General features: G+C 52.8%; 1 protein-coding gene across 1 annotated transcript; it reads right to left on the reverse strand.

Annotated features, from left to right (window-relative positions):
- Positions 1-203: 203 nt before the first annotated feature.
- LOC123345833 (RING finger protein 39-like) lies at positions 204-24,532 on the reverse strand. The gene is made up of 4 exons (XM_044982891.1): positions 24,307-24,532; positions 23,620-23,727; positions 14,861-15,285; positions 204-951 (listed from the first exon to the last, which is right to left on the reverse strand). Exons 1-4 carry the CDS (start codon positions 24,530-24,532, stop codon positions 325-327), a joined length of 1,386 nt encoding a protein of 461 aa, XP_044838826.1. The 3' UTR covers positions 204-324.
- Between the last annotated feature and the right edge of the window lie 13 nt (positions 24,533-24,545).

Raw genomic sequence — 24,545 nt, forward strand, 5'->3', positions numbered from 1 at the left:
CAGCCAGGCCCCCCCCGTTCTCCCCTCCCCCCAGCCAGGCCTCCCGCCTGCTCCCCCCTCCCCTCCCCCCAGCCAGGCCTCCCGCCTACTCCCCACCCCCCAGCCCCTTCAGCCAGCCCCTCCCCCAGTTGAGGGGTCTCTTCTGGCCCTCGGCAGGGTCCTTCCCACAGGGGGGCTCCCTCCTTCCATGAGAATTAGCCTCCAAGGGCATAGAGTCCGATGCTAGAGCGCCGCACACAGACCTCCACAGCCAGAGAGCTGCGGGTAGAGCGTCACCCCCCTTCAGCCCAGTCCACCAGGGTCATAGAGATCGGGGGGTGGGGGCTAGAGGAGCCGCACACCAGCGATAACCCAGAAGATCGGGCGGATTCTCTCCCCGGCGAAAGAGGCCGGCGGGAAAGTGGCGATCGGGTCCCCCCGACCAGCATCGAAAAACGCCACCTGCCCCCGTTCATAGTCCAGATACACCCGGATCCTGCGGGGTCCCCGGCTCGGGGACAAGGGGATGATCTGCTCAGGGGACGTGAGAGCCCAGTACTGATCCTCCCTGCTCTCCACAGCCCAGATCCCCTGCTCAGGGGTAAAGCTGATCTCTCCCTTCCTGCTCACAGACGCTCTGGCCACCCCCACAGCACAGACTCCCCCAGCCCCCCCCTCCACCTCCACCTCCCAGTAGTGTCGGCCCGAGGTGAATCCCTCACACCCCAGCACACAGAGCTCAGTGTCAAATCTCTCAGGGTTGTTGGGCAGGTCCTGCCGTGTGTGTCCCCATCTCACACTTCTCCGATCCGCAGACACGATGAGCTCGGGATGGGCCGTGTCTGGATCCAGAGCCACGTTCGCTGCAGAGAGAATCAGAGCGTGAGGGGCAGAGCTCAGCCCTGAGCAGGGTCTGATCGTGTCAGTGACAGAACCTGCCCCAGCTGGGGAGTGAACCAGGCAACCTCCCCCCTCCCGGATTTACCCAGCTCTGCACGGGGAGCAGCGCTGAGATCTCAGCCCTGGGCCAGGGGGATTCACACCCTGACAGAGCCAGTTCAGGGACAGAGTGAAAGGATCAGCTCGGCTGAGCCAGGCCCCAGACCCAGAGTCAGAGTCTCAGTGATTCCATCCTTGTGCTGGGGGGGAAGACGAGGGGGGTCAGAGGGAGCTGGTTTTAAGCCACCTTTGTCCTTCCGTTAGTCTGCCTGGCCCCTCGCTCCAGGGGCCTCAGGGCTGCGAAGCAGAGAGCAGCCAGAGTGTGATGCCTCCTGTCTGTGCCCCCAGCAGAGCCGCCCCTGGGGAGGGCGAATCGGGGCGACTGCGCCGGGCCCTGCGCTTTGGGGGGCCCCGCGGGCTGGTGTGACTGGCTGGCACAGTCGGTCCCAGAAGAGACAAATCTGTCACTTCCGCCCCGGACTCCGCACCCTGCCCCCAGGGCCGGCCCTGGCCCCCAGCATGGCCCCAGCCCACTGCTACAATAACGGCTGGGGGCAGAGTTGCTGTGGAGCCCCTGTGCCAACTTCACACGGATGGGGGGTGGGGGGGGGCTCCCTTGCACCGGAGCTATTTTCTGGGGACTGTTTCCAGGCACATCAAGGCCCCTTTGCTCTGACAGAGCAGCACGAACGGGCCTGACAGTCAGGCCCTGGAACCTTTCCCCACCTGCCCCCACCTCTCCCCACAGACGTGATCAGAGACCCTGGCAGCACAGGAGGCTCCCAGCAGATCACAGGGAATCCAACGTCCCCCTGTCCAATGATGCAACTCGTCACATCCCGTCTCCTTGCAGAGCCCCCTCCCGCCTAGCGATCAGCCAGCTGAGCACTAGAAACCTGCTTTCATAGAGACCCCACCGGCCCCTCATGACTGTGTGTAGCTGCGGGTGGGTGAGGACACCGCACACTCACTGAACGGCTGCTCGGCTTGTGCTGCTCTATCGGGGACTTTCCAAACCCCGCACTGCTGGCCCCACGGCTACGCAATGGCTAGTGCAGTATTGCCGACGTCAAGGGATCAAATCTCATGAGACTGGCCCAACAATCAGGACATTTTAAAGGATTCTGTTGTGGGTTTTAGCTCAGTCTCCTGGTGTTTGAATCCCCCTGGCCCCTCCCCAGGGCTGCGCATGTGACAGTCAGTGCTGCCCACTCTCCCACATGTCCTGGGGAAGGGGATTTTGGCTCCTGCTGCAGGAGCTCTCACCCCACATCTGCCCATCTCCTGCCCAGCAATTAATCCTGTCCCCCAGCCCCCATCAGCTCTGTCCCCATCCAACCCCCCCAATTCAGTCCCCCAGCCCCATCATCACCCCCCATCAGTTCAGCACCCCGACCCCACCGCCCTCAGTTCACCCTCCAGCACTCACCCTCTCTGCTCAGACCCCACCAGCAATACAGCCCCCAGCCCCAGCCCATCAGCCCCCCAATCACTTCAGGCCCCCTGCAGCCCCCAGGCCATAATAAAGCCTCATGGCCCCACCTCTGCTCCTCCTGGGGCTCTTCACCCTCCCTAGGCCTGGGGGCTACAGTGGGGGCCCCTCTCCCACTTCCCAGGCTGGCAGGGGAGCAGCAGCACTGGGGTGGTGACAGCAGGAACCCCAGCCGCACCCAGGGCACCTGACAGGATTTCTAAGTAAAGTTAAGCCTCGTTTTTAGAGCTCTCAAATGTTGGGATTTTTTTTCAGCCACAGCTCTATGGTGAGATCATGAGGGAGGCTTAATTTTAATTTTACTCAGAAATCGATTCATGAGAGTTGGCCTGTCTGTGAACAGGTGATGTCTACCTAACCCCTTTTGACATTTTTAACATTTTTTCTTTTGACTTATAAAGTAGAGAGATAAAACAGAAATGTATATTTTTTGTATGTTGGATTTTCCCATTCTACATTGTACCATTTGTGCATTTGCTGATAATAATAATATTGCCAGGGGATGTGATGTATGAATATAAAGAGTTCTTAAAATGAGGTGAGATGTTCCTCTCTGATTTTCCAAAAGGCTAATTTTTAAACTCTTAGATCTCCACGGAGATCACCCCCTCTCCCACACCCCAGCCCACCTGGGTAACCCAACCACTAGTTACAAATTCTAAATTATAATAGAGAAAAGAATCAACTTTTCTGTTTTTAGGAAAGATCTGGGCAGCCACCAGGAATATGTTGCTCAGCTCCTGTCAAATGCAAAATTGAAACAAAACCTGAACTATGGGACTGCCAATGAGCCACCATAATTCATAGGAACATTTTCACTCCCCCTTTGATATGAGAAATTTACCTTTGCAGAACCACAGTCTAAACGACAGTGAGTCTAGAGGAAGAAATGGGTGAAAAAGACAAAATGTCAGGTTGTCGTGTTTAGGGATATATTCACATTGTTAATGTTCTAACACAAAAACAAAATGAAAAGAAAACGAACTTTACTACGTTATAGCTATGGAGGTTAAGTGCAATTCAGACCAGTATAAACCATTACAAACCTCACTAAAAATAACCACAAACATTAAAAACTAAGGACATGACCTAAGATTACACAACAGACTCAGAGATGTTTTACCAGCGATTACACACCTGTGGCTGGCCCATGGCAGCTGACTTGGGCTCGCAGGGCTCAGGCACTGGGGCTGTTTCATTGCGGGGTAGATGCTGGGGCTTGGGCAGAGGCCTGGGCTGTGGGACCCTGTGACGGGAGAGGGTCGCAGAGCCGAGGCTCCAGCCCAAGCCCGAACCTCATGAGCCGGAGTCAGCGGACACGGGCCAGTCACAGGTGTTTAATTGCTGTGTAGACAAACCCTCTGCAACCAACACATCATTCACAGACAGACCAATACACAGAAACGTTTTCACTGATTAGCATTTGATCAACTTTAAATCTGCCCCTGAACCACTAGTACTGAGTAAAATTGGCTCGTCCTTCCTGACAGCCCTGGGGGTCTCATTCTCTCCAGCTCAGGAGGATAAAAGGTGGAGAATCTCTAAAGCAGGGGTGGGGAACCTACGGCTCGTGGGCCAGATCCGGCCTGTTGCTAAATTTCATCCGGCCCCCAGCACCCCACCCACCCACCGACCACAGGGTTGGAGCCGCAAGTACTGAAGCCCCGAGCCTCTGCGCAGAGCCGCAGAAACTAGGAGTGCAGAGGGTGCTGCAGCACCCCCCAGGTTTAGCGCGGGGTCCCAGCCACTGGCCCCACGCCCCAGGGTCCTGGCTGCCTGCCAGACCCCCACCTGGGCTCTGCCCCCAGTGAGTTCACGTCTGCTGGCCTCACACCCAGGGCTCTGCTCCCACCCCCAGCTATGGTCCCAGCCTCAGCCTCCTTACCCCACCCCCAGAGCCACGGCCCAGCTCTCGGGAGAGGGGGCACAGACAGGGGAAAGGGGAGGTGCCAGGTAAAAAGTTGGGAACCACTAGTTTTTAGCACCCCCACTTTTAAAATTGTTCCAGTGCCACTGCCCGTGGGGCTGGAGCCATGAGTGCTGGCTCAGCCTGCTGCGGGGGGAAGCCCCAAGCCTCCACAACCCCTCTCTGTCCCCCCGCAGGTGAGTGGCCTGTGACTGATTTTTAATGTGGGTCAATGGCCCGTGATAGAAAAAAGGGTTCCCCAGCCCTGCTCTGAAGCAAGAGAGGGACTGTGGTGACACCAGAGGCCTTGCAGCCAAAAAATCCAAACAAACATACCCCAGAAACAGTGAATTCAGCAGGAAGCTCAAGCTCAGGTTAACGTTCACAGCTGCTAGGAAAGGAAACCCCCAGGGAGTCCGAATGCAGCCCCCTAACCCAGTGTGTGTGGGCCGTACTGAGAGCTGGGTAGGGAATTCATAGCTTCCAAATGATTAGCTGACGATCTCCATCGACAATCATTGTCCCCAAGAGATTTCCCCAGCTCTGTCAGTTATCAGTGTAACATAGGTGAGAAAATTCCCCAGGTGACTGGTTATTACCTTTGAATTTCTTCACTATGGTCTCCAGATAGGTATTTATTTGAGAAGATTCCCCGATTCTCCATTTCAGTTCAGAAGAAAAGGCCACTGGGTTCTGAAACTTCTCCCTCTCGCATCTGAAAAACAACCCAGTGTTACTCGGTGTGGAGTTCGGTCATGTTTGTGTTTTACTAACATGGATTTTATTCTAGTGAATGGCTGTAGCTCAGCAGACCCTGGAGGTTAAATTCTCTGTTGCCCCAGGAATAGGTGCAAGACCAGCTTGGACACTACAAGCTTCCCCTTCATTCTGGTGAGACCGATATTGGAAAATTGCATCCAGTTCTGGTGTCCCCAGTTTAAAATAGATGTTGAAAAAGTGGAGCCGGTGCAGAGAAGACCCACAAGACTGATGTGAGGGCTGGTGAAAATGCCTTGTCCTGAGAGATCCCTGGCACTTGAGTGTGGGGTACAAACACCGTCATGGGGAGAACAGACTTGGTACTAAAGGGCTCCTCAGTTTAGCAAACAAAGGCAGCACAAGGACCAATGGCTGGAAGCTGAAGGCAGAGAAATGCCCATGGGAATCAGACAGACATTGTTAGCAGTGCGGGTGCATTAACCATTGGCAGAAACTGCCCAGGGAAGTGGTGGATTCTCCATTTCTGGACAGAGGCCCCAGAACAGGGGGACAGCTCTGCTCTCTCCCTTTGTACCTGCCTTAAAGACAAGTGATGGGGGAAGGGGGCAGAGAGGAGCGAGCAGGGGGCGGGGTCTCGGGGGAAGAGGCAGAGCAGGGGTGGGGCCATGGTTTGGACACCAGTGGGGGCCCCCCCACTTCTAGGCAGCCTCAGGTGTTACTGTCTGTTGATGTTGGTAAATCAGGACTGACTGGCTTTCTGGAAGGTGCTTTAGTCAACACACGTCAGGATTTAGTCAAATACAAGTTACTGGGATAATGGTGTGCAATTTAAGGACCTGGGATACATAGGCACAGACTCCACGGGTGCTCCCACAGGGAGGCTCCCACATTCCTTGGTGGGACTCCCCTGACTCCACACATCAGATCAGCTTCCCCCTCTACCCCCCAGTGCCTCCCGCCCGCTAGCTGGCCCTGCCTCCCAGCACCTCCTGCCCACTGGGGATCAGCTGTTCAGCAGCAGGCAGGATGCCCTGGGGGTGAGGAGGTGGAGGAAGGGTGGCAAGAGGCTGGGCAGGACAGGAAGAGGCGGGGTGGGGCCTTGGGGAAGGGGCGGAGTGGGGGCAGGGCCCGGGGCAGAGCGGGGGTCAAACACCCCCGGGGGAATGAGAAAGTCAGTGCCTGTGCGGTGATATACAGGAGGTCAAATGTGAGGATCTCACGGTCCTTTCTGGCCTTCAACTTTATGCATTTATGAAACTCAGTAACACCATGTGGCAGTGAGTTCCACGGGTTAATAATTGTGTTTAAAAAAAAAAGGGCGTTTCCTTTTCTCAGCTTTACACTAGTTGCCTTTCAGCTGCACTGAACATCCCCTCGGTCTTGTACTGTGAGTGTGGGAAGCAGGATCCCCTGACGTATCCCGTACCCCACGGAAGGGAGATAATTAGGGACAATCCTTGTGGTGATGTAGATGCCCATCGTACCAGGACCTGGCGTGAGACCCACTATCCCATTTCAAAGATAATTTATGTTCTTATTTAGCTCTTTGGATACATACAATGGTCAGTCCACTAGCTCCGGGGTTCTCAGCTTTCAGTGTGTGTCCACTCCCCACTGAGGGACGGCAAACGACTGAATGAACCGGCACTGCCCAGGGAGCCGGGAGCAGTGGGAGTCGGTGCAGTTCTGGGGGCAGGGCTGGAGCTGGGGGGAACTGGCTGGCGCCTTCTATTGCTGGTTCGTCAATGGCTGGGGGATGAGCCATGTAACACGGCCGGGCGGGTCCCTGCCCGCAGGTGTCTGTGTCAGCGCAGGGCCTGTCAGGCTTGTAGCTCGACATCAGCATCACGGGGCGAGAGGCAGCCCAGGTTGGGGATCTGGGGGGCTCAGCAGTGCCACAGTCCAGGCTGCACCCCGGGACCCCGTCGCGCTGATGTAAATCTCCCTTGTGGCAAATTAAACCGATTCCTCCTTGTTCTGCCCTCAGGGGACGTGAAGAACAACTGGTCACCGCTCTCTGCAGAACAGCCTCAGGCAGATCTGGAGACTGTTATCAGGCCCTGCCTCAGTCTCCTCTTCTCTAGACTAAACACACCCATTTATTTCAACCTTCCTCACAGCTCGTCCATTCTAAACCTCAGATCACTTCTGTTGCTCTGCTCTCAACTCTCTCCAATTTCTCCACATCCTTCTCACAGGGCGGGGCCCAAAACTGGACACAGTTTTCCAGCTGAGGCCTCCCCGTGGCAAGAAGGGGGGAACAACGTCCTCCTGTGTCTGACCCTGACACTCCTGTTAATACACCTGTGGTGGGTGTTCACCCCACATCAGCCCCCGGAAAGGGTGACGGAAGCAGAGAACGAGGAGATTGGGGAGACAGGCCACACACGGGGGTTCAGGCCAGAGCAGTGACCCCTGGCTGGACGATGAAGCTCAGCTGAGCAGGTGGGGGCTGGGCTCGTGCAAAGCCAGGAAGGTGGCAGCAGAAATGGCTGCAGTGAGGAGTCTGCAGCCCCCCTCCCTGTGCACTCGACAGGGCAGGAGGGACCCAGGCAGAGAACAGGCTGCTGGGAGCCGGGCCCTGGGGGAGGGAGTGTTAGACTCACAGGGCCAGAGGGGGCTGCCAGGGTCACCTGGTCTAACCCCCGTCAGGGAGCAGGGGGGAGACGAAGGCCTGTGGGAGGGGAGTGGGGAGCAGCCCAGGGAGGGAGCAGACGGTGCCTGCATGTGGCAGGGTCCCTGGGCTAGAGCCTGGAGCAGTGGGAGGCTCGAGCTCCCCACCCAGCCCCGGCTGGAGCGGCATTGCCTGGGCAGTGGGGCCAGCGAGACTCTGCCCCCCAGCAGGGGAACCATTCAGTGACCTGGCTGGGGGCTGAGTCACGCAGAGGAAGCTGCAGCTCCTGGTGGGAGAGACGAGGCTGCAGAGTGAGAGGGAGACAAGGGGGCGGGGGGGGGGAGACGCCAGGGGAGGGGTTGGCCCTGGAAGAGCTAATCCCCAGAGCAGCCAGGAGGGGGCAGCACCTGCGGTGAATACAGCAACCTGGGACAGCATCCCACAGTGACATCTGCCTTTTTCACAAGAGCGTCACCCTGCCGCCTCCTTCACTGTGTGACCCACTGCCACCCCCAGAGCTTTTCCCGCAGTCCTGCTGCCTCCCCAGCGATTCCCCATTTCCTAGTTGTAGGTTTGATTTTTCCTTCCAACGTGCAGCACTTTGTCTCCATTGAATGTTCCCGTCAATTGATTTTAATCCTTCCTCCCTCCGCCCTGTGTCTCTTGTGTCTATTTAGACTGTAACCTCCCTGGGGCAGGGACTGTCTCTGTCTGTGCAGCACCCGGCACAACGGGGCCCTGGTTTTGCCTTGAGCCTCCAGGCACTGCCATAGCACTACTGATAACAGCACGTTATAAACTCCTCAGAGCAGGGAACGTCTCTTCCATCATATCTGTGGCCACGCCCAGCACACGGCTAGAGCTCACTGCATAATTAGAAACAATTAATAAACAGCTCATTGAACAGTCATCAGATGGCCCTGACTTTCCATCCCTACCAACCTGGGTGGAGTTTGAAGTCTATGACTTAGAAATGAAAAACTCATTCTCCATCCCCGATCTCCTGAGGTCTCCAGTCCACCAGCCACACTACAAATAACACCCCTGTCTGTAGGTCAATCACTCTTTTCTCAGGCTGCTCTATTCTGGAGTCTAGTCAAAATGACAACAGCCCCGAGATTAGATGTAACGGAGGGAGATTGGGAACCAGCCCCACACTCTGCACTGCTGGGCCGTGGGGAGCCAGGTCTCATGTCCAAAATCCCTTCCCTGCCCTGGGATGTGAAAGGGAGAGTGAGAAGGAGCCACCTACCTGCTCAAGGTGCCTTTGATGTCCTAGAGGGGAGAGAGAAAAGGAAATTCAGTCCCAGGTCTCACACTAAGGATCCCTCCTGCTCTGGAGGGGACTCACTTGGTCTTCACAGTTTGAGGTTCAAAGAAAAATTATTGGTTATTTATTAACACAAACAAAACCATTCAATGTGTTGCCTTTGCTCTTTCGGAGAAGTGCTCTGACTGCAGGAGCTGGGCCCAGGAAGTTTGTATACGGAGGCACACGGGCTCTTTGTGTAATGACATTTGCATAACCAGCTGGCACATGAAATCAGAGGGCTCAGTCTTGCGATGTGTTGAACAAAGATCTTCCTAACGCTCACAGGTGTGGGGAAGATCCCCTCCTGCAGACTCCAGTGGGGCCAGAGGGAGGGATGCCCCCAGGCTGTGCTGCCCCCGTGCTGTAAACTCTCTCCCCACTCGCCCACAAACACTCTGAAGGCCCGTCCTGTGGGCTTCTTGACATCCACAGGAAGGTGGGGCTGGGTGAGAGCAGTGGGTGTGGGGTACAGAGTAACACAGGGCCAATCACTGTCCTACACCCCAGGTTCAATGCAGGACACCTGAGGAGTGAAGATGCTGCCCACAGCAGATACTGGTCGCAACAGAGAATTTGACCCTAGATATCAGGTAGAGACGTCCAGGATACTACATTTTATTTCTCACTTTTTTTTCTTTTTTTTTTGCCAGTTAGAGGCATTTTTTGAAAAATAAAATCATGAGAAGGCTTTTGGAATTCTAACGACTACTTACACATTCAGGCTGCCATAAGTAACGAACAGCTTCCCTGTCTAACTTCAGTTCTGGCAGAGAAAATCATCACAGCCTCAGACCTCATGTATCAATTTTAAAGCCGATATTTTCCCTTTTTCTGATATCTAGGAAAAGTGGCAAAATCTGGCTTTAAATGCAATCGTAGCTTCAATCGTAGCTATTTCCATAATTAAAGACTGGTTCCACCTTTAATCTTTTGGTGTTAGTGTTTGGAACACAGGAAATGCCAGACTGGCTCAGACCAGACGTCCAGCTAATCAGTATTCTGTCTCCAAAGGTGGACAGTGCCAGATGAGAGGAAGATGTAAAATAATGTGACCCCCACATTCTCATCCTTCTCTCTAACAGTTAGCGACTGGCTGAAGCAATGAACCATGAGGTTTAATATCACTCTGCATATTCTTGTCATCCATAGAAATATCTGATCACTTTTTGAGTTTTGCTAAATGCTTGGTCTCAAGGATATCCAGTGGCAATCAGTTCCACAGTCTAATTACGTGATGTGTGAAAAAGCGTTCATTCCATCAGTTTTGAATTTGTCACCTTCTAATTTAATTGAATGTTCCTTTGTTCTTGCATTAGGAGACAGGGAGAATAGAGTTTGGAGTTTACCATTTTTGGAGGCGTTTTCTCCCACTAGAATTCAAAAGAGGAATTTCTTTTCATTTAGGACTTGATCCAATGCCCATTGTACTCAAGAAGTACATTTCCATTGACTTTAATGGGCATTTTATCAAGCCCTTAAGGAAAAATAATGTATATTTTAGCAATACTGTATGTTCTGACCTTTCACTCCTACACACCAAAAGTGAAGGTTTAGGAGACTTTCTCACCCTGTGAAAGGTTCCGGGGTGTTTCTAACAGCGTCTCACCTGCAGGAATTCACTGGCTGGCTGCTGGCACTTCTCCTCCATCTCACTGATCAGGGAACTGAAAGAGGAGAGTTCCTCAGATAGTCTGGCAACATACTCAGCCCCCGTCTTTTCAATTTCCTTATTCAGCTCTTCCAGCGGGGCCAGCAGGAGTCGCTCTTGTTCCTCCAGAAACTGGCGCAGTTGCTGAAATTCAGCCACAATCTTCTGCTTCTCAGTTTCCAGCTGTTTCTGAAATGAAGAGATACAAACAGAGAAAGCACTGGTCAAGGACAGGAACACGGAGTGAGATATGGGACATTTTGTAAAGCCTCATGTATGCACACGGGGTATGTCATTGCAACCCCGTAGAATTTAACTCCTGATATTTTATGGAGAACAAACTCTATGCTCAGTAGACAGACGATTTTCCAATGGATTTTCAAGAATCCTAACTGGTGTTTAGAATATGAATTTTTCTTGCATGATTTGGATAATCTGAGATCAGTGGCTTCTAGAAAACCAGATCCTTCTAGTAACAGGAAGCACAGCAGGTGTGGGATTCAGAACTGACTGGCAAGGATTATTTTAATAGAGGAAACAGCAGAACCCAAACTAAGAAGCACTAGACTTGAACAGGGGAACACAAGCTGTCCACAAAATACATAGAGACATAAAGGGCATTTTAAAAAAATGTACTAAAATTTGAGCTCCCTCATTTGCTGAGATGAGTTCTGAAAACAGTTTTGGATACATAACATTTGGCCCACCATAAATCTTGGATTTTAAGCCACACAGGGACCTTGAGCACAAATTGAGCTGCCGGGAAGACCCCTTTTTGCACATGCAAATCTGAGTTTGCAGGTTGCTTAGGGATGAGTGCATGTGAACTGGACAGAAGGCCACCAATTCATGCTGTTTCTGGAGCCCTCTCTGGCCCCGGATACCCTGGGAGCCAGGAAATCAGACCAGATCTGGACCCAGATCTTCTCCATGGCAATGTCTAGCAGCGATACCATTCCGGGTCTGTTCCAAAGCTCACTGAACTGACCCGGAGTCTCTCCAATGACGTCCTTGTGCTTTGTTTTAGGCACTAAGTGAACCTCCTCCTCTGGGGCAACAGATTCCCAGAGCAGCTGCACTGATTGGCCAGCTGCAGTTATCGCTGTTCAAAGTGCAGCTGGCCAAAAAATTGGGAGGTGGGGGAATTTGCAAAAATAATTGAAATTTCAAAGTTATTTCCATGTCTCAGTTTTGAAAATGGAACTTCCTTTGATTTGTTTGAAAATATGTCGAAATAACTTTTGAAAAATGTCACATTTTTCTTTCTCCCTTTTCCCAAAATGGAAAAAAATAATGTTCATTTCCCCCCGTTTTTCTTTTTAGTATTTCTTCTCTGTACCTCTTCAAAAGAGCTCCCAGTTTTGAAAAAGTGGCAAAAAGAAAATGGAAAAACTAAGGGGGAAAAAAACCTGGAAATTATTCATTTTAGTGCACTCAGGAGAAAAAAGGACTAAAAAGAGAAAGAGAGAGATAAAAAACAAACTTGAAAGTTTTAAAAATGTTCAGCTTTTTAAAAGCCAAATGAAATTTCAGTTTGAAATGACACAAAAATGTTTGTTTTATTTTGAAATTTTCTGTCAAAAAATTAAAATTTTGTTGCAAGTGACTTTTTCCCATGAAAAAAGTTGTTTTCGACTAAACCCCTTTTATCTGCTGGAAGCTTTTTCGGTTGAAACTTTTCAACCAGCTTTAGTTGAAAGGAGAAAGGAGAAACTACTGTTAATTAACAAATTACACTCGAATTATCAGTGAAAATATTTGGATGATTAAAACTCTTTCTTTAATGCTGCATTTTCCTGCTGACTCTCAATTAATGCAGAACAGGTTTTCTTTACAATGAGAATAAAGAAATGATCATCTTTCATGGGTGAGTACGTGTTACTCACTATTTCTCTTACGATACTCAGACTAAGCAGTGGATTGATAATGTCCCTGTGCACATCTGCATCTGAGTAATAACGGCACCTACCAGCAGTTCATGGCTTTTATCTTCCCCACTCAGTTTAAATGACAGAATCGCTTCTCTCTCTTTTTTCAAACTCTCCAAATGGCTCCGAATTCGTTCCTAACAAAAGAAAAACTGGTTTAGTTTTGGTTGTTTTTGGAGGCTTTCCCCCCATTTATTTATATTTGCAAGAATATCAAATACATAATAAAATGGGTGAGTGCTCTAACCCCATGACTATACAGCCAGTCTCATGCTTGTGGTCTGTCTGTCTCTCTCAAATGACATTTTATCCCCAGTAGAACAGCTTCTCCAGGGGAGAAGGAGGGAGCCCCACATTACAATAGCCCATGGGTGGGGCACTCCCCTGAGAGATGGCAGATCCCTGTACCAATCTCTTCTCCTCACTGGGTGGAGGAGGGACTTGAACCAGTGAACCTACTTCCCAGGTGGGTACCCTAACCCCTGGGCTAAGAGTCAGGAGGGAGGCTGCCTCTGTGTGTACCAGCTTGTGGGGCCTGAAGTGGCAAGATTGTTCAGAGGCCACCTACCAGGTTGGGCCCAACCCACTACCTAGGCAGCCGAACGCCTGTCTTCCTCCAGACTGTGACTTGCTCTAGGGCTTAGGTGGGAAATAGGCGTCTGGATGCCTAGCGGGAGGCAGCACTGCAGTGTGCATGTGCCTAGAAATATAGGGATGGTGTAAAAGCTGGAACGAGCCAGAAAGGCCCAGACCAACATTTTAGTCAATAAAATTGTTGCAAAAACCAGCAGGTGCTTTTACAGACAGTTAAGAACAATATTTTAGTGATGAGAACAGACTCATAACACATTGTGCTCCTGGGGGAATTCAGTGCCGCTGCGCAATGCAGGATTTTGCAGAAATTAATGTTGGGCACCAAAAATTTCCTTTTTCCCCACAGAAATGGGCTGCAGAGACGTTGGCCGCCACTAGGGGCTGCTGGACTTGGCAGAGCCCAGATCGCAAATAGAGACAATCCCAGGGGGAGGGAACGGGGAGTGTTCCCAGCAGCTGCTGCAGTTGCCAGCCCGCCCCGAGGGCAGAAGGGGGCAGCAGAAAGCAGGAAAGTAGGGTGACCAATCGGGACAGTCCCGATTTTGGGATCTTTTTCTTATATAGGCTCCTATTACCTCCCACCCCTTGTCCCGATTTTTCTCACTTGCTCACTGGTCACCCTGCAGGAAAGTCTGTGCAAGCCGGGACCCAGCATCAGGCTGTTTCTCCTTCTGGATCTCTGGGCTCTGGGGGAGATGGGCTGTGAGGGTCTGGGCCGGGGGGAACCTCGCAGCTGGGCTCTGGGGGGAGAGGGGGTGTGAGTGTTTGGCCCCCCGGCTGGGCTGTTGGGAGAGGAGGCAGAGAAGCAGGAACTGGGCTGTTGTCGGGGTCTCTTTAACTCTCTACCCCTGTATTGTTACAGACAGACTTGCTGACAGGTATTTTGAAATAAATTACAAAAATAATTGTCTGCACGGGGGGGAACCTCACAGCTGGCCTCTGAGGGAGGCGGGGTGTGAGTGTCTGGGCCAGGGAGGGCTCCACAGCTGGGCTCTGGGGGGGAGTGGACAAAAATGATACTCACTATACAACTGAGAATAATGCTGCACTACAGAACACCCCGACAAACCACCTGTTCAACAAACAGCTTTATTAACAAAACTACCTGCAGACTCCGCTCTGAAGTGGTTCATGGGACCCGAATAAAGGGCAATGGCTGGAACGGCATTTTAATAAATAAAACTGATTTTAAACAGCTCAGCGGAAACAGTCAGACAACACTGGGAACGTTACTGTAGTCATGAGAGGTGATTAACAGCTGAGTGTCATTAACCCCTTCCAGCCCAGAACCATTTTCAAACAAGGAGGAGCCTGAACAGTTGGTTCTGAAGTGGCTCGGGGGACCGAAGTTTTCCATGCAGCACATACAGATGAGACCGATACAGGCCTAATGAGAAACTCGTCTGAACCGACCTTTAACCCAGGTTTTCGGGGGATAATTCACTTTACTAAACCCACCCAGGTCAGCAGCAGTTTCACTGTAACAGCACTGTGCTATAGGTATAAATTTCAGCCCCTGGGCAATTCAGAACTGACTTTTCTAGGACCTTATCGGTGTTAAAAATGGTTTTTAGCAAGACCAGGTTAATAACAGTGTGTTATAAGTCTCATTGCTAAAGGATTGTCCGTAAGGGTGTCGAACGGTATCCGCTGGTTTTTGCCATCATTTTTTAATTAAAATGCAGTTCCTGCCCATTCCAGCCCTTACACCGTCCCGTGATTTCTTACCTTGTAATCCTCAGCAGCCTCCTCTATGGGAACCACCGTGTGATCTCTGTGATCTCGGGACAGGTGGCAAACCACACAAATGGGTGTTTGATCCTCTTGGCAGAAGACTTTTAAATCCTCGTTGTGTTTTTCACACACTGTCCCAACTTCTGGTTCTTTTGCTGACTTCAGTGTAAGTGTTCTGGAAGCTTCTACAATATTCCTCAGCTGTCTGTTTGGTTTGAGGTTTCTCCGGGAGAAGGTTTCTCTGCACTCAGGACAGGGGAAGTCTGCACTCAATTCCTCCCAGCACCGAGTGATGCAGGCCTGGCAGAAATGGTGCCCACAATCTAGAGACACTGGATCTTTAAAATAATCTAGACACACCGCACACGTCAGTTCACCTAGGAGCAGTTGTGCTGGATTCGCAGCAGCCATGGCTGCTTCTGCAGAGAAGAGAGGAATTTAGTTTCCTTTTATTGTTCTCAGAAATGGGCTGATTCTGAACTTTGCACACCAAACGGGCCTTTCCTACGTGTACGTTGCCTCATGTTACTCTTGGGAGGTTGGAAACTGCTTCTGGTCTGAGTTAGCACCTGGAGGAGGCACCAGGACAGACTGTGGAGTGGCAGCACCTGACGCTGTTGGTCCCTGCAATGGTGCAGCCTGGCCCCTCTGCAGAACAGCGGATTGAAAAACAGCCCCTGCCACATCCACACCCAGCTCCATACAGCATTTCTCCCGCCAGCGCTTGTTGTGCCCTGCAGCCTAGCTCAGGGCTCAGCTCCCTGCAGCAGGCGGTGCTGGGAACATTTACAAAGTGCTGTGGGCTGCCAGTGGTATTCCAGGCTTTGGAAGGGGGATCCTAGAGTCCTGCCCCTCCCCCTCAACCCAGTGACTGGGGCAGTGACCATCTGTTTTTCTGCTCAGTGTTCGCCCTCTGTGGTTGATACAATAATCTCTAAATATCGTCTTCCTAGGCAGGTTCCCAGAGGTCAGCAGGGGATAGACACATGGTCTGCGACTGAGGAAGAGGGAAAACGGGGCTGGAACAATGGGGGTCGGAGTCACCATGGGCGCCGACTTATATGGGCTCCTGGGGCTTTAGCCCCAGGAATATTCACAGACAGGGGCTCTGCTCCAGCAATATTTGGAGCTAGGCTTCTCCCCTGCTGTGCGCTGCCGGCAGCCCAGAGCCTTTTAAATCCAAGCCGCGGCAGAGAATCAGAGGGCTCTGGGCTGCCCGCCGCGGCGGGGAGCCCAGAGCCCTCTGATTCCCGGCCGGGGCTGGGATTTAAAGGGCTCTGGGATCCCCGCGGCTGCCAGCAGCCCAGAGCCCTTTGAATCCCATCCTCTGTCCGCTGATTGCCCCCTCCCCAGACCCCTGCCCCAACTGCCCCCCAGAACCTCCACCCCCTATCTAAGCCCCACTGGTCCTTGTTCCCCGATTACCCCCTCCCGAGACCCCTGCCCCTAACTGCCCCTTGGGACCTCAGCCCCTATCTAAGCCTCCCTTCTCCTTGTCCCCAACTGCCCCCTCCTGAGGCCCCACCCAACTTCCCCCCAGGACCGCACCCCCTACCTGTCCCCTGATAAACCTCTTAGACTCCCATGCCTATCCAATTGCTGCCTGTCCCCTGACTGCCCCTTCGAACCTCTGCCCCATCCAACTCCCCCTGCTCCTTGTCCCTTGACTGCCCCCCAGAACTCCCTACCTCTTCTCCAACCCCCAAACCGCTTACTGTGCCACTCAGACCAGCGTATCTGGCTCCATGCAGCTCCAGACAGTTGCTGCCATGCTCCCCCATGGAGCCCACAGCCCTCTCCCACCCCCAGCACCTGCCTTCCAGATTTGAACACCTCAAAATTCAGGAGTGCTCAAGCTCGGTTTGGGCAGCTTTTACTTCATTTCTCCCAAATCAGTTTCCCCTGCCAGGTGCCAACTGAAGGTGTTGGAGAACAGAGAGATCAGGTGGCCTCCTAATGCTTGGAAAAGAGACAAAGGCCAGAGGAGGGAGTGTCAGTGCCTGTGCAGACTTCCGGGAAGCGCATGGTGTGGAAGGGGATGCTGTGATGCTTTGGAACATCTCCATACAAAGCCAGTCAGGACTCTGGGGGAGCCTCCTCTCTCGGAGCAGACTGTCTCCAGGGCAAGAAGCTTACACCTTCCTGGGTCTGACCTCGGAGCATTCAGCCCTTCCACACTGTGCACTTTCCGCAGCGAGTCTGCCCAGGCAGGTCCTGGGGCAACCAGAGGTCCCTGCACCCCAACTCTGCAGTCAGATGTGACTCTCAGCCAGACTGTAAAACAGAAGGTTTATTAGATGACGGGAACACAGTTTAAACAGAGCTTGTTGGTACAGAAAACAGAACCCCTCTGTCAGGTCCATCTTGGGGGGTGGGGAGCCCAGAACCAAGTTCTGGGTCTCTCCCAATTTCCCCAGCCAGCTCCAAACTGACACTCCCTCCTCTGGCCTCTGTGTCTCTTCTGGACAGGGAGGCCACCTGATCTCTTTGTCCCCAACACCTTCAGTTGGCACCTTGCAGGGGAAACTGAGGCACCCACACAGTATTCAGAGAAAATATTAAGAACATTCCCACTTCATCACAACAGATGCAACAAAATATAATACTGTATATTGAAGTAGGCAAGTGCTGCTTCTGACTTTCCACTTTTAATTGACCCTTGTAATCTTGTGGCACTGACGCGTTGTAGCTTCATTTTATATCGGCTTACAGGGCGGGAGCGGGGGGGCACCACCATTTTGGGCCCCACCAAAAATTATACAAACCTGCCGCCTATGGGAGTCACTGCCTCATTCTCACCAACTGCAGCATGAAAACAGGTTGATATCTTGTGCCAAGGGCTTTGCATGAGGCACCGCTGGGCTTCTTAGCCTCCATCTAACTTCTGCAAAGTCCTGATCGGCAAAGCTGTTCCAAGTGACAAAAAGGCCTGGTGGATCTGTGTTGCTTCCAGTGACATATGCAATCAAGTAGTTTTCACTGTGAGGGGTTTTAACCCATTTCTCAGAAAATAACCTACAGATTCAGATCAAATTATCAGATCGCAGAGCAGTGGATTTGTCTGTGGGGGACCAACGCTGTCATCTCTGCTTGAGTATGAGCCACTGTCACTGGCCAAGGGAGTGGAAGTTCCTACTGCTCTTTGGGTTATAACCCGTGAGTTAGACTCTAATAAAATCCAGCTGGGAGACATTGGGACTATTATCAGAAGAAATTTAGGGCAAAAAAGCGACCGATTGGCCCTTACTACAGACATCATTTTCTGACAGTAAAAATCTTCTCAGTTATTGCCCTGTCTGTTAGCTCCTTTTTAAGGGAAAGTTCCTCCAGAATATTCTGTCAAGGCGACTCTAGTGCTAGTTGTGGGGACCCCAGATTTCCTTGACTCCCGTCAGTCCGGTTGTTAGCCAGCGTTTAGCGCACAGACTACATTGGTAACAGACCTTCTCCAGATCGTGGGTGAAGATCAAGTCAATCACGCTGACTCTTTGACATCTGTCAGACGTCTTTGATACACTGACTATGGTGAATTGTAACTCATAGTGCTACACTCGAGTGGCTTTGTCCTTTCTAGGGGGATCCCATAGGTCGTGCGTTGCAATTTTCGGTCTGCCCTGAGGACTTTTTCATGCAGGCTGCCACAAGCTTCAATTCTTAAGTTAAGGAGAGAGGTCCATGAGCTGCTCTTCCAACTGTTAAAACAACACAAGCCATTCAAGTTTGCAGTTTGTGTTGGGAGGTTTTAATTTAAGGATAGAGCTAATATGATAAGTAATCATTGTATTGCATGGTGAGAGTTCATGGGCATAATAATTTCATCTAACCGTATCACTGCTAATCTGAAGGCTGAAGTCCAGCCCATCCCTATTCTCGGATGACTCTATAATTTATGGGAAATTACAAAACAGCATTAGGAAGTCCTGTGTTCTGATTGGCCATTAGACATCATGCTGTGACACACACTGCAACCCCACGCAGTGTTTTTGGTGACCACTGTTCTACATTTCTGAAAGGTTCATGTGAGATTGTGTCTTACTCCATGGGGGAGGGTCCCACAAGTCTCCAGGAACTCGAAAGGGGGTGTGGGTGGGAGAGGGATTAAGGGGAGTCACTGAATACTGTAACCAGCCCCACGGGTGCCAACTGCTTCAGGCCTCCACTCCTGTGATAGGGCCACATGGCCTCCCCTTTCACACACCCCACACCCTGTGCCGCCAGCACAAAGGGGTGTCAAAGCTTTACCTGAATGAGGGAGGTAAAGTGGGTTCAACAACTCAACCTTCTTAAAATACTCTGCGTCGGGTCCCTCACGGCAAACCATTTTTTAACACAAGCGCAGTAGCCTGGGGCAGACACGGATTGGCAGAGGAAGCGTCTTCCCAGTGCGGGGCTGAGATGGGCCTTACCCTCCCTCACCACGGGGCCCCGCGCCCGGCTCCTCCTCTCCCCCCGAGGCCCCACCTCCAGCCAGGCCTGAAGCGGCCATGATAAGAGCCCAGGGGGCCATTTCAGCAACTTTAACTGTGATTCAGGAGCTCCTTCGGCACCTGAAAACAATTGAGGTTTTTTGCAGATTATTACTTAGAAATTAGCTGACAGGAACCTGTATCTAATTCCTATTAGGGCTGTCAATTAACTGCCATTAACGCCTGCAATTAACGCACAGCACAATTAACGTGTTACATTTTTTAACCCGCATTAATTGCAGACCCTCAGGGCGGGAGGGCAGCAGGAGCCGCTCCAAAAAGCCTGGCTAGTCAGGGGCAGTTACACAAGCCACCACCAGGGGGCTGGAAGAGAAGAGGCGACAGACAGTGGGGTAAAAACAGGACGGCTGGGGGCTCACCGGAGCAGCCCCCCCACCCCGCTTGCAGGGCTCGCCCGAACCGCCCTCCCCAGGCCGCCTGAAGCTGGGGCTGACCCGAGCCCCTATCCTGAGCTCAGGGGCTGATACCGCCCAAGCTCCACATCTCCCCCGGCTGAGGCTGATCCCGCCCCCACCCTGAACTCAGCGCCCCCCAGGGGTTCAGCTCTGAACCCAGCACCTCCCGCCAGCAGCAAATTTCCCCACTTTCCTGCTGGCGGGCAGGGGCATCGCTGCCTTCAGCTGACTCCAGGCTGCGGCCGCCTCCCTCTGCTCTGCCTGGCAGCCGGGACAAACGCCCCGTTTGGCGAAGGAGGAGGGACGGCCGGGACAGAGATGGAAAAGGGCCCTGTCCTGGCCAAAACGGGACATATCGTCACCCTACCCAGCCCGGGCCCTGTTGTCCCCAGCCGGCCCCTCACTCCTGGGACCAACCCCCCCGTTTCGTGCTCCACTGCCCCTAGCCGGCCGCTTGCTCCCCGCGGGGTACCCCATAGAGAACATGGGCCTGGCGAGCTCAGCCTCCCTGCACCAGCCTCCCCTCTGCAGTATGGGGAGTCCCTGAGGTAAAACCCACCCTCGCAAACAAGGGCTCCCTCAGCGGAAGGGAGCCCACCATGCTCGGTAAAAGGAGGCCAGCCTGTGAGCCCAGCATGTTGGTGATTTTATATAATAAATGATTTTCAATGTTTAGGATCAGGTTTTTTCATATGGTTTCCCCCCTCATCAATATGGACTTTGGGACTTTTTGAAATGGAGTCAAATGTCCATTTTTCCCCCAGAGGCGGGAAAATGAAGGCGCCCAAGCTGTGGCGCAAAGGGCTGGTTCAAACCGGTTGGAACTGGTTTGTAACTGCCGTCCCCTCAGCGCTTTCCCGCCACTCGCGCCTTATAAGGACCTGTGCCCTGTCGTCACGGCGCTGCCCGTCTGGGGGCAGCCATGTCTGGTCGGGCTTTTGCCTCAGTCTCCGGATCGAGAGCTGGGAAGGCTCCTGTGACCCCAACAATTTACCTGCCACCCAGGGTCCTTTGGTCCCTCCGCAGCTCCGGTCCCAGCCGCTTGTCACCATCCCGCGGCCGAGATCCAGCGTTTCTCCCCAAAGGGCAGCGTTCGGCCGAGGGGAGAACGTCCTGGACCCACCGCTCGCTACCATGTGCCCTGCCCAGAGATGACGTGGGATTAGCAGGAGGCCATAGAGGGGATTGGATCTGTTTTGTTCTTGCTGCCAAGGGAGGGGTATATTGGGCCTGAGCTTTAAGCTTCTTTGTTTTAGTCCACTGGTCGCTGAGTGTTTGTGTTTGCTACGGCTTTCTCCTTGCCCCTGTTGCCGGCACAGAGTGCTCGAGGACAGCAACAGTGGGGGGGTCGTTGCCCGGTGTGCTTCGCGCCAATGAACACACCAAGGTGGAGAAGCAGACAAAGTTTATTTGAGATCTCAAAGCGATGCCAGGAGACAGACACGTCTCAAATCAAGCACACAGATACAAGCAGTTTCCCTTTTTTTATACCCAAGCTGATTCCCCGCTGTCTTCCCCTCCCCTTCCCCCTGTAGCAGGTACATCAACCTTGGCAGCTGCAGCTCGTTAGTGATCTTTCCTTCTGCAGTTATCTTGAGACCGATTTGAGCTGTGTTGCAACTGATAACTGGCTGTTACACCTTCCATTCTCTGTTGCTGGCTTGTTAGGTCGATTAAAGTTCAAACATGGAAGGGCTTTGATTCATTTAGGCCTAGTGCAGGGAGGCTTCATCGACACTTGTGGTCTTCCACCCTCCCGAGTTACCTAGGGTTATGCCTAATGACACCAACATATTCATAAATGATCTGAAGAAAGGGGTAAACAGTGAGATGGCAAAGTTTGTGGATGATACTAAACTACTCAAGATAGTTAAGACCAAAGCAGATTGTGAAGAACTTCAAAAAGATCTCACAAAACTAAGTGATTGGGCAACAAAATGGCAAATGAAATTTAACGTGGATAAATGTAAAGTAATGCACATTGGAAAAAATAACCCCAACTATACATACAACATGATGAGGGCTAATTTAGCTACAACAAGTCAGGAAAAAGATCTTGGAGTCATCGTGGACAGTTCTCTGAAGATGTCCACGCAGTGTGCAGAGGCGGTCAAAAAAGCAAACAGGATGTTAGGAATCATTAAAAAGGGGATAGAGAATAAGACTGAGAATATATTATTGCCCTTATATAAATCCATGGTACGCCCACATCTCGAATACTGTGTACAGATGTGGTCTCCTCACCTCAAAAAAGATATTCTAGCACTAGAAAAAGGTTCAGAAAAGGGCAACTAACATGATTAGGAGTTTGGAACAGGGATTATGAGGAGAGATTAAAGAGGCTAGGACTCTTCAGCTTGGAAAAGAGGAGACTAAGGGGGGATATGATAGAGGTCTATAAAATCATGAGTGATGGGGAGAAAGTGGATAAGGAAAAGTTATTTACTTATTCCCATAATACAAGAACTAGGGGTCACCAAATGAAATTAATAGGCAGCAAGTTTAAAACAAATACAAGGAAATTCTTCTTCACGCAGTGAACAATCAACTTGTGGAACTCCTTACCTGAGGAGGTTGTGAAGGCTAGGACTATAACAGGGTTTAAAAGAGAACTGGATAAATTCATGGTGGTTAAGTCCATAAATGGCTATTAGCTAGGATGGGTAAGAATGGTGTCCCTAGCCTCTGTTCGTCAGAGGATGGAGATGGATGGCAGGAGAGAGATCACTTGATCATTGCCTGTTAGGTTCACTCCCTCTGGGGCACCTGGCATTGGCCACTGTCGGCAGACAGATACTGGACTAGATGGACCTTTGGTCTGACCCGGTACGGCCGTTCTTATGTTCTTAAGAAAACAATTCATCCGCTTACAAATAACAACAAACGTGCTCATAGCACCTCGGGCGGCCCAGGCAGCGTCCGCGCAGCGTGGCAGAGAGAAGTTCCCTTCCCACGGGGATAGGGCCAGTTTCCCAGGGGGGCTACATTGGGGTTGCTCCATTGGCTCAACGGGGCCAGATCTGCAGCTGGTGCAGGGTGGTGTTGCCCCTTGGGAGTCATTGGGCTGGTGCCAGTTTACACCAGCCGAGGTTCTGACCCGTCCTGGTGTTTTCACCGGTTCAGTATCTATGACACGACAGGCAGGTCCCTCCTTCCCCGTAGAACTTATCTCATGTCAGGTGTTAACAAATGTTGAGTCTTTAAAATAATTTCCTCACTAGCTCTTTTGGCAGCTGGGAGTTCTTCTTCGAGTGATTGCTCCTATGCATTCCATTTAGGTGTGTGCGCACCGCGCGTGCACGGCTTCTCTGGAACATTTTTACCCTAGCAACTCTGGCGGGCCGGCTGGCGCCCCCTGGGGTGGCGCCGCCATGGCGCTGGTTATATACCCCAGCCGGCCCGTCCGCTCCTCAGTTCCTTCTTCCCGCCCGTGACGGCCAGTAGGAACAGTGGAGTGCTCCCTTACCTCCACAGCCCTAGCGTTCTCCATAATTATAGCGTACATAGTTGTTAGTAGTTAGTTAAGTTAATTGTTGTAGTTGTATATATAGTTGTATAGTGTAGTTTAGTAGGGAATTAGAGGGGTTAGCCCTCTTCTTCCGCTCCCGGTGCGGGCTTATGCCCGGGGCACCGGGATTCAAGCCCTGCGCAGCTTGCCAGCGGCCCATGCCGGTGAGTGACCCGCACGACTCCTGCCTCCGCTGCCTCGGGGAGTCGCACAGGACTGACAAGTGCCCAATCTGCGTGGCCTTCAAACCCTGAACGAGGAAGGAGCGGGACTCTCGCCTGAAACAGCTGCTGATGGAGGCTTCGCTCCAGCCTCCAGCGCCAACTCCACCGGCGCCGAAGCCTGCCTCGGTGGGCAGCGCACCAGCAGCACCGAGCCGCTCCGGTGCCGAGGCACCTCGACACCCGGCACCGAAGTCCCGGCACCGCTCCCTCTCCCCAGGGAGGAAGCAGAAAGTGCCGAAGACGGCCTCTGCAAAGCAGCAGCAGAAGCCGTTAACCCAGCCGCCTCCGACAAAAACGGTTCAGGCTGAGGCAGTGCACAGGCAGTGCACCATGCCGTCGACTCCGGCGCCGCAAGGGCCGTCGAGTCCGGCACCCCCCAGCTCCCCGGTACCCACCGAGGAGGAGCTGCGGATCCCGTCCATGCCTGAGGCGTTTGCGACGGCGAGAGAGCTGATCGAGCTCGCGGCGGCGCCGAGCCACCAGCCCCCGGCACCACCGGTGCGGGCACCCAAGTCAATGGGAAAACCGCTTCTGATGCGACCTCCTTCCCCGGATGAGCGAGACGGTCGGGGCTCCAGGATTCGGTCTCGATCCCGGTCCCACTCTCGGCGACGGTCGCCGCTGCACCGGGCCTGATCCGTAAGGCGGTCAACGTCGCAACGCCGCTCCCCGTCTCGGCACCGGTCCGAGTCCCGGCACCGCTCTCAATCGCGGTACCAGTCGCACTCCCGGCGACGCTCCCGGTCCCGGCCACCGAGTCACCGGCACCGCAACAGGTCCGGTTCCAAGCATCGCGTTCGGCACCGAGATTCCCGGAGCCACTCACGACAACGCCGCTCGCGCTCAAGATCAAGCTCCAGGCACCGCCGGTCGAGCTCCCGGCACCGCCGGTCGAGCTCCCGGTACCGCGCCACGCGCAGGTCCCGCTCTCCGATTAGGTCACACGACGACTGGCACCGACCTACGGCACCGGCAAGACACTTGACGCCGGCATCGGTCGTCCGCTCGGGGACCGCCACAGCTCCTCCCTGGCCTTCGCGGGAACCCTCCATTGCTTCCCCTGAG

Source organism: Mauremys mutica, chromosome 12 (assembly GCF_020497125.1).
Source record: "Mauremys mutica isolate MM-2020 ecotype Southern chromosome 12, ASM2049712v1, whole genome shotgun sequence".
NCBI lineage: Eukaryota > Metazoa > Chordata > Testudines > Geoemydidae > Mauremys > Mauremys mutica.

What these genes read in the sequence shown, in the direction of transcription:
- LOC123345833 (XM_044982891.1), bottom strand. Translation starts at nt 24,532, where the DNA reads ATGGAGGGTTCCCGCGAAGGCCAGGGAGGAGCTGTGGCGGTCCCCGAG. An exon ending in GGAGCGGCTCGGTGCTGCTG is followed by an intron (nt 15,286 to 23,619) that starts GTGCGCTGCCCA and finishes TCTTCTCTGCAG; the next exon opens with AAGCAGCCATGGCTGCTGCG. An exon ending in AGGCTGCTGAGGATTACAAG is followed by an intron (nt 952 to 14,860) that starts GTAAGAAATCAC and finishes TAAATCCGGGAG; the next exon opens with GGGGGAGGTTGCCTGGTTCA.